Raw genomic sequence first — 8,729 nt, forward strand, 5'->3', positions numbered from 1 at the left:
AATATGCTGCTTACATATCCTCTCTGTCATCCCAGACACTTCTGCTCTGCTATTACACGCAGAAAGTTTACCTCCCTCAAGCAGAACGCTGTCTATTTTCTGCATGAATGAGAGAAATGCTCCAACATTATGGCCCTGTATAAATTACAGGTGTGAGATAGGATCGATGGAGGATATAGCAGGGTGAGCAGCTTACGAAAACAGAGAACTGGCCTCGTGAGCAGGGTGATCCTTTCTATTTTCAGGGCTCTTTTTGCTCAGAAGCAAAATTTGACTGTAGATGTCAACTGTGAGGTGTCTGTAGACCTTTGTCTGGGAGGTGTTGATGAAATCTAGCATCCAAAAATATCTCGTGTAGACCTGTCCTAACTGATTAGCACCACAGCTGGCTATTTTAGAGCTGAAGAAGCAAGCTGTTGTGCACAGGATTTGAAAAGCACTTCTGTCTGGGGACTTGAACACTTTGAGTCTTGAAAATAAGGCATAGAAGGTAAATGCATGGAAAGAGAGCAAAGGAGAAAAAAGGAAGTTTGGGGAAATTACTGAGAATGTCATATGGCGAATGAGCCAAAATAGGGTATGTAGGCATCTAGTTCAGATGTGTCAGTTTTGGAGGAGGAAAATCGTAGAAGGGGAAACCGAGCATAGATGCTAACAGACACACAAGGGGCCTAGGTGCCAGTCTTCCTCACAGGGCAAGTAGTGCCCAGCAACATCACATCAGAGACACTGCAAGGCAATGGTCTCCAAACCCTTGCTGGGGTGGTGGGCTCACCCAAACAAGCCTGCTCTGACCCTCTTTGCTTTTCTCCACTCCTGCCCTCTCAGCTATGTGGATGGCTCCTACCCCACTGCTCACTCTGACTGCAGCAATAAGAAAAGGCTTTGTCCAGTTTTCCCTTTTGCCATATTCCCTTAGAGGCCCACAGGAGAGCGTGGGGTTCCTCCAGCTGCTTGCAGACCTCTCTGCTCTCAGCTATACCCCCTCTGCAGTCCTGGCCATGGCCACCTCCCTTTAAACCCACAGGGGCTTCGTCTGGGGGAAGGTGCCAGCAGATGGTGCTCTAGGACCCCATATGCAGCACCTCTGCCCCACAGCGCAGGGCTGGGCTCCCCTGCCACGAGCTCCCTCCATGCTCCAGCCTTTCCCACCTTGGGCACTGCCCATTGCAGCTTCAGGAGGGCCAACAGCTCAGGGTGAAATCTCAAAGCTGACCACGTGCCAGCATCCTCCAGCTCCATCCCCTGGGAGAGCGTTTTCCATTGGCAAGAGGGGGGATTTCCAAGTCAAGACAAAAATGATATTAATTATTTCATCTAAACTGATTTATTCTGGAGAAGTCCAACAAATTCTTCTCTCTGACTCGCTCCTAAAAACAGTGGCCCATATGTTGTAGCCATATCCTTGTGCAGAGCATGCTGCTGACTTTAGGATAGCGTTTCAACAGGTCCATCTCAGAGACGTTTCCATCCATCCTCAGAGGCGGAAAAAGCAATTTTCTGATTTAAAAAAAGGCAAATTTCAAGACAGAACAGCAGCCCAGCTGATTGCACATTGCAGGAAGTTGGGCAAGAAAAGCCAGAGACAGGCAGTGCTGGTAAGAGTGAGTTATAGCTGCGCTCTGCAGTTTATGGGAGAAGTAAGGTCTGTGTTTACAAAGTGAGAAGAAGAGTGTGAAAAAGTGCTTTTAAGCTGTCAGCTATTTATCTCCGATGCTTGTTTAATTATGGACTAAATATTACAGTGGGAGGAACCAGAGGGTGCAAGCACTTGCTGATGCCTTGGCAGGAAAGCAGTGTAGGCACTTTAAATTCATGCTGCGCTGCTGTCGGTGTTACAGTGGTGATTTGTGGGGAAGTGGGAGCAAGAGGTGATGGTTTGCGTGCATGACACAGCTGCTTGGGTATTTGGACTGCGAGCTCAGACTATAAGTTTTGTTCCCTTGCAAGCTGGGAGTCATTCTGTTCAATTGCTTCTGTGAATAAATTCATTGTATTATAGGAACCCCATCTCCAAAGTCCCACTTAAGTAATGATTCTTTCCTGCTGGAAACCAAGCTGATCTTGATCATCCCCCTCCCCCAGTGTTATGGTGTTTGCCCCAAAACTCACAACTGTTTTTTAGGGCCAAATATACAGAAATCAGTTTTCCCTACCCAAACCTGTGAGATAAACCACAGCAGGGGTTTAAAGATGCACAACAGCATGAAGACTCACGTGTTCTGCTAAAACTGCATGGTGGAATTTGGATTAGCAGGATGTAATGACTGGAGCTGGAGTTTGGTGATTCTGATTCTGGATAATTGCTGAGAACAATCTCAGGCAAACACAAGCACCAGAAGTCTCATTGCTGAGTCCCAACCTGGGAACAGCTGCTCTCACGGTTAGTTGTGGCATCCGTGGCACTGTGGGAAGAAGATGCTGGAAATGCTTAGGAAGACTTGCTCCTTCCTTTTAGGGAGAAGCTGATGGTAGAAAGCAAGAAACGGGATAGAAAACCAAGAAATACGCCAGTAATGAGATATCTGTCAACACTCCCTGCGGATATCCTCACGGCAGCAGAATTATTTATAGACAGAAGTGTCTGAGAACTTATTTTCACTGACACTGGTGGTGGCAGAGTAATGGATAGCTCTACAGGATGGGTTTTCAAAACCACTCAATTAGGAGCAATGAGGTGCAAAATTAGATGTGCAAAGAATTGGAAACATAGATATTTGACACGGAAGGGACTTTGCTGGCCTGACAACACCATCCCGTTCCCAACAGGACAGAAGAGTTCTTTTCTTATCATCCTGATGTACAATTATTCTTTTTTATAGATACTTCTGTGTACATGAATGTGATATAGAGCCTGAAAAAGGCACATCCATCCAAAGAGGCACTAGGGCACAGCCATTCAGAAACTTTATCCAGGATGGGCCTGGATATAAGGAAAATGTTTATTGTGATAAAGGGCAGTGAAGAACTGGCACAGATCGCCCAGAGAGGTGCTGGATGCCCCATCCCTGGAGGCACTCAAGGTCAGGCTGGTGGGCTCTGACCATCTGATGGAGCTGTGGGCGTCCCTGCTCACTGCAGGGGAATTGGACTAGATTATTTTAATTGTTCCTTCCAAATGAAGCAACAATGCCCTGCCCTGCCCTGCGCTGACCACACACACTCGAGGCGCTGCAGCCCCTCGAGGCTTGCAGCATCCCCAGGCCAGAAGCAGCCCTCAGACTGACAGCACTGCCCACATGCAGGAGGAAAGCCCAAGCTCTGATGCAGCTGGAAGCAGCCCTGGACCTGACATGCACCCTGAACACAGTGGCATCCCAAGCCCAGAAACATGCCCAGAACTGGGCTGCTCCTGCCAGTGCGGCCTGGGTTCTTGGGGAATGTGGACCATGTGGCCCATTGGGGATGTGGCCCAAACCCAGCTCAGCCCGGACTGGGCCGGGTGAAGTGAGGCCTGGGGAGGAGACAAGCCTGTTGTCAAGGTCCCTACCTGTGCCCGCCTCAGCAAAAGCAGGGAAGGATGACGCTGACAAATGTGTGTGGGGGGGGATCTCTGATCTTTATTGTGTTGGACTTTTGGGATCAGAGTAAGTAGGGGAGATACGACAAGGAGGGATGGTTTTAAACTAAGACGGGGGAGGTTTGGGTTAGATATTAGGAGGAAGTTTTTCACACAAAGCGCGGTGACACACTGGAACAGGTTTCCCAAGGACGTTGAGGAGGCCCCGTCCCTGGAGGTGTTGAAAGCCAGGCTGGATGTGGCTCTGGGCAGCCTGTTCTAGTGGCTGTCGACCCTGCACATAGCAGGGGGGTTGAAACTAGATGATCATTGTGGTCCATTTCAACCCAGGCCATTCTATGAGTGGTACACAGCTGCTCCTACGTAGACTCGGGGGCTGTCTGTGGGGACTTTGTCTCTGAAGTTGTTCCTGGGAGCAGCTTCATTCCCGGGGTGACCTCCGCTGTTGGGCCCGGCTTCTGCTGCCTCTTTGGGGCGAGCTGCGGGAATTGTGAGCCCGACGTCTCTCTGAAGGAGGGCTTTGGGTGCGGGTGCGCCCTCGCTGCCTGGATGGTCCCCTGCGTCTGGGCACTCTGGAAGCCCTCGGGGACCTGGAAGTGGCAGATCTTGTTGATCTGCAGGTGCCGCTCTGCTCCCCCGGGGCTGGTGTTTGCCGGCGGCCACGGCGCCTTCTTGGCCGGCTCTGGGAAGTCGGAGCCCGAGCTTGCAGCGGGGAGCGGCTTCGTGTGCGGCTTCTTCCTTGCCGCCTGGGACGTCTTCTGCGTGCAGCTGCTGGAGACGCCCTGGAGGACCCTGATGCCCTCCGCCTGGTGGATGTGTGGGAGTCGCTCTCAGCACTCAGGGCTGCTGTTTGTCTGCTCCTACGGCGTCCTGGCAGCTGCTCAGAGGTAGCCTGATCCTCACTTAAACGTGGGCCGTTTGCCCCCTGCTCAGTCTCAGGCACACTGTGCAGGTCGCTGTGCTCAGGCAGCTGGGAACTCTGGGATGTCTCCACTGCTGCCTGGCTGGCGGGCACGGAGCTGAAGGTCTCCGACTCCACGGAGCTGCTGGATGACCCCAGAGCACTCTGGCTGGCAGTGCTGGGACCGGCGAGCTCAACGTTGGCGCTGGAGGCTGTAAGGGAAGGCAGGAAGGTCATGAGTCTGAAGCTGCGGCACCACAGTGGGATCTGCCATCCCACTTGGGACAGACAGACTCTGGCAAAGCTGCCCTGAGCTGTTGCTGCCAGGCCTTGCCTGGCCCCAGCGCGGTGCCACGCGGCTGATTGCCTCTTACCGGTACCCAGGCCAGCACAGCCGTCGCACTCCCACATGTCTCTCGGGTTAAACAGGTGGGAGCACAGTCGATGGGTGCCCTCAGCAGCGCAGGAGTTGCACAGGATCAGCTGCCAGGGCCTGGGGAAGCAAAGGGGTTGTGGCTGTGAGGACCAAGTGAGCCAAGCCAGGGAGTGCCCTGCACAGCACATCTCTGGTGCTCAGTCCTTGCTCTCCCAGCCTGTGGTGAGGCTGAGATCCCCCGCTGAGCTGCTGCGGTAACTTACCCCCTTCTCTCTGCCCGCTCTCTGCCTCCAGGGTAAAGGCATTCGCTGGCATCGCAGCGGCTGTGCCTCACTCGGAGCGGTTCGTATGCCTCATCATTGTCCCATTCTGGGTCTCTGCAAGAGAAGGGAGGGGAAGTGATCAGCCCCCAGTGTCCCCAGCATAAGGTTCAATCTTATCCCATCTCATCCACTGCATCTCCACTTCCAGCTTCTCCATGAGGCCGGGGCACATGCTCACGTGACAGCCAAGGGCCAGGCCTGCCGAGACAGTCCCTGGGCAGGCCCAGCACTGCAGCCTTAAGGTGAGCAGAACTGGGCAGAAGGACACCAACCTGTCTGGGACTCGGATCCCCACGGTGAACATTTCATCACAGAACGGACCGAAGTCTCGACAGGCGGGGCAGTCAAAGTACACCGTGCCAGCGCTCAGTGCCACTTGCTGCAGGAGAAGCACAAGCAGGGTGAGCGTGAGCAGTGCTGGTGCTGCTGAGCACCAGGCGTGCCTGTGGGGTGAGTGGAGGGCTCCTACCTGGATGCAGGCCCGGTGGAACCAGGCATGTTGGCACGCTGGACACACCATGGTGTGGTAGGACAAGCTGTCCCCCACAGGCTCAAGGCAGATGAGGCAGTTGTTGCCTTCTGCTGGAACTTCCGGAGTTGCCTGTTGAGGGCGGTGCTCCCAGCAGAAGGACCTGGGGGAAGATGGAAGGGATGGGCACGGTGAGAGGTGCTGCGAGGAGGGCAGAGGTCCAGGAAAGAGCGCCCGGGCCCTGCCTCTAGCTCTGGCAGGCCGCTGGGAGGTGGAACTGCGGGTCCTCCGTGGCTTGGCTGCTGCTGACAGCCCTTACCTGTGCTCTCCGAAGTACTGGCTGATGCATTCCCCATCCATGGCACAGGGCAGATGGAAGCTGCGTGCACAGCCGCTCTCTGCGCATGTGATGGCAGCCCCCCGCTCACCGCAAACACAGCATTGCTGGAAAGAGCAGAACAGCCCCGTCAGCAGCAGGCTCAGGGCTTCCATGGCCAGCCCCACACCTCTGGCAGGGCACAGGATGTGGGCACTGCTGGGCCGCGCTCTACAGAGCAGCCTGGGGGACAGGGCTGATCTCCTATGGGCAGGTCTTTGTCCTGGAGGCGTTTGGAAGGGCTGTGATTGCTTTCCTTGGGTCCAGACTAAGCTGGTGTGGGCCCTTCCTGGCACAAGTCTGCCTGCTCCGTACAGGTCCTCACCTGCTTGTTTGCCTGCTTGACCTTGAGTGTGATGGCAGCAAGGGGGAGGCCCTCGGTGCTTGGCCCTGCCGGTGTTGCTTCGGAAGTGATGTTGGCAAACATCTGTAGGAGAGAAAAGAAGAGCAGGATCTCATTAGGACAGAAAGAAAGGGAGCATCCCCAGTGGGACTCTGGAAGGAGCCCATGGGGGAACTCACCAAGCAGAACTCGTGGACATGAATCTCAGTCTCGAAAAGCAAGGGCCCGCAGATGTCCGGGTCAACATCTGCCCGGCCACACAGCACACACACTGCAGAGGAGAGAGCAAATGTGAGCAGCGGTGAGCACTTGGCAGGGCCAGGTGTCCCTGAGGGCTGTCCCCAGGGTCCTGCTCTGTGCCTGCCGTGCTGGCTGGAGGCAGTGGAGGGGAAGGGGCCATGGCAGGCCCAAGGCAGCCACAGCCCCAGCTGGGCCCCTTGCCAAGGAGCAGAGGGGCCCTGCCCCACGCCTGTCTGGGAGCTCCTGCCTGCCCCTTTCTCCCCTCTCAGCTCTCAGCCGCAGGCAGAACCCCAGCACCCCTCTGTCCAGCACTGGGAGCTGTGCACAGGGATGCTGTGCTCTCACCTGGCTCCTCCGTGTCGGAGGCCTTCCTCTTGCTATTGGACATCACTGTGCGTTGATAGCGAGCACTGCGAGAGTCCCTGCTCTCTCTGCGCCTCACCAGACCGCTTGGCCTGAGCCTGGCAGCCTTTGCTCTGCTCCAAGCTTCGTGTGTCACAATGGCTGCTCTATGACACCCACTGTGACATCACGGCCACCGCCTCGCAGAGGGTGTGGGCGCTGGCCCTCAAGCAAGAGGGTGGCAACCCTTGCAGGCAGCACAGAGTGAGGACCCGGTGCTGCCGTGCAGCAGAGAGGAAGGACGGCCTCCCTCAACCTGCTGGCACCGCTCCTCATGGCAGATGCTGGAGGGTCTAGTAAAGATGGCAAGTTAACAGCATATTTGGTGTCTAGTGTGTGTGGCAAGTGACTTTTTACAAGGTCTGATAGGGATAGGACATGATTTGATCTAGTTTTAATCTAGAAGAGGAGATTAGATTAAGTCTTCGGGGAAATTCTGTAGTCCGAGATTGGTGAGATGCTGGCACAGGCTGCCCAGAGAAGCTGTGGATGCCCCATCCTTGGCGATGTTTGAGGCCAGGCTGGATGGGGCCCTCATCTCCCAAGCAAGAGGGTAACAGCTCCACAGCTTCTCTGAGCAACCTATTCCAGTGCATCACTGCCCTCCGATTCAAGAATTTCCTCCCAGTGTCCAATGTCTATGTATCTTTTTCCCTCTTTGTTCAATATGATGCATCACCTCGAAGCACAGCTAATTCTCTCTTAGGTTTCCCTCAACACCTTTCCTCTTGCCTGGGTAACGTAGCAGATCTTCTTTGAAAGGATACTTTTCCTTCATGCCTGAGAAGGAAAGAATCCCTTCCATACCATGAAAGCATTCCATCCCTTTTCCAATTGATTTTTCAATCACAGAATCACAGAATGGCCAGTGTTGGAAGGGACCTCAAGGACCATAAATCTCCAACCTCCCTGCCAAATGCAGGGCCACCAACCTCCCCATTTAATACTAGACTAGGCTGTCCAGCGCCCCATCCAATCTGGCCTTGAATACCTCTAGGGACAGGGCATCCACAGCCTCTCTGGGCAGCCTGTTCCAGCACCTCACCACTCCCTGTGTAAAGAATTTCCCCCTGGCATCCAAGCTAAAGCTTCTTTCCCTCAACTTCAAGCCATTTTCCCTTGTCCTGCAGTTATCTACCCTTTCAAAGAGTTGATTCCCCTCCTGTTTGTAGGCTCCCTTTAGGTATTGAAAGGCTGCAATGAGGTCACCCTGCAGCCTTCTTTTCTCCAGGCTGAACAAGCCCAGATCCCTCAGCTTGTCTTTGCAGCGGAGGTGCTTCAGTCCCCTGATCATCTTTGTGGCTCTCCTTTGGACCCTCTCCAACAGCTCCCTGTCTTTCCTGTACGGGGGTCTTCAGACCTGGGCACAGTTCTCCAGATGGGGCCTCACAAGAGTGGAGGTGAGGGGGACAATCACCTCCCTGTCCCTGCTGGCCACCCCTCTTCTGATGGAGCCCAGGATACCATTTGCTTTCCAAGCCGCAAGGGCTCACCGCTGGCTCATGTTAAGCTTTTCCTCTATCAAGACCCCCAGGTCCTTCTCTGCAGGGCTGCTCTCAAGGACTGCTCCTTGCAGTCTGTATGGATGCCTGGGATTCCTCCGGCCCAAGTGCAAAACTCTGCACTTTGCCGTGTTGAACCTCAAGGCAGTGGTGGATGCCCCATCCCTGGAGACACTCAAGGTCAGGCAGGATGGGCTCTGCGCATTTGATGGAGCTGTGGGTGTCCCTGCTCACTGCAGGTGAGTTGGACAAGATTATTTTTAGTGTCCCTTCCAAA

At 54.5% G+C, this 8,729-nt stretch overlaps 1 protein-coding gene across 4 annotated transcripts; it reads right to left on the minus strand.

The window, feature by feature from the left end:
• Window positions 1-2,890: 2,890 nt before the first annotated feature.
• Window positions 2,891-8,121, minus strand: LOC116233898 (E3 ubiquitin-protein ligase PHF7-like). Of its 4 annotated transcripts, XM_090134148.1 has the most exons (9): window positions 6,894-8,121; window positions 6,488-6,579; window positions 6,291-6,392; window positions 5,909-6,033; window positions 5,590-5,752; window positions 5,393-5,499; window positions 5,061-5,174; window positions 4,796-4,914; window positions 2,891-4,633 (listed from the first exon to the last, which is right to left on the minus strand). In XM_090134148.1, the coding sequence occupies exons 1-9, from the start codon at window positions 6,934-6,936 to the stop codon at window positions 3,942-3,944; spliced, it is 1,557 nt and encodes a 518-aa protein (XP_089990274.1). In that variant the 5' UTR covers window positions 6,937-8,121; the 3' UTR covers window positions 2,891-3,941. The 4 variants fall into 4 exon arrangements, with proteins under 4 accessions (XP_089990274.1, XP_031456948.2, XP_031456949.2 ...); XM_031601088.2 differs by having other exon boundaries at window positions 2,891-4,914; XM_031601089.2 differs by having other exon boundaries at window positions 5,393-5,752.
• Between the last annotated feature and the right edge of the window lie 608 nt (window positions 8,122-8,729).

This window comes from Phasianus colchicus, chromosome 1 (genome assembly GCF_987193195.1).
Source record: "Phasianus colchicus chromosome 1, bPhaCol1.hap1.1, whole genome shotgun sequence".
Classification (NCBI taxonomy): domain Eukaryota; kingdom Metazoa; phylum Chordata; class Aves; order Galliformes; family Phasianidae; genus Phasianus; species Phasianus colchicus.

Bases quoted from the DNA above. Each gene is read 5' to 3' on its own strand.
- LOC116233898 (XM_031601087.2), bottom strand. From the start codon at position 6,936: ATGTCCAATAGCAAGAGGAAGGCCTCCGACACGGAGGAGCCAG. The intron at 6,580-6,893 runs GTGAGAGCACAG...TCTCCTCTGCAG, and splicing joins CTCCGACACGGAGGAGCCAG to TGTGTGTGCTGTGTGGCCGG. The intron at 6,393-6,487 runs GTGAGTTCCCCC...TCTCTCCTACAG, and splicing joins ATGTCCACGAGTTCTGCTTG to ATGTTTGCCAACATCACTTC.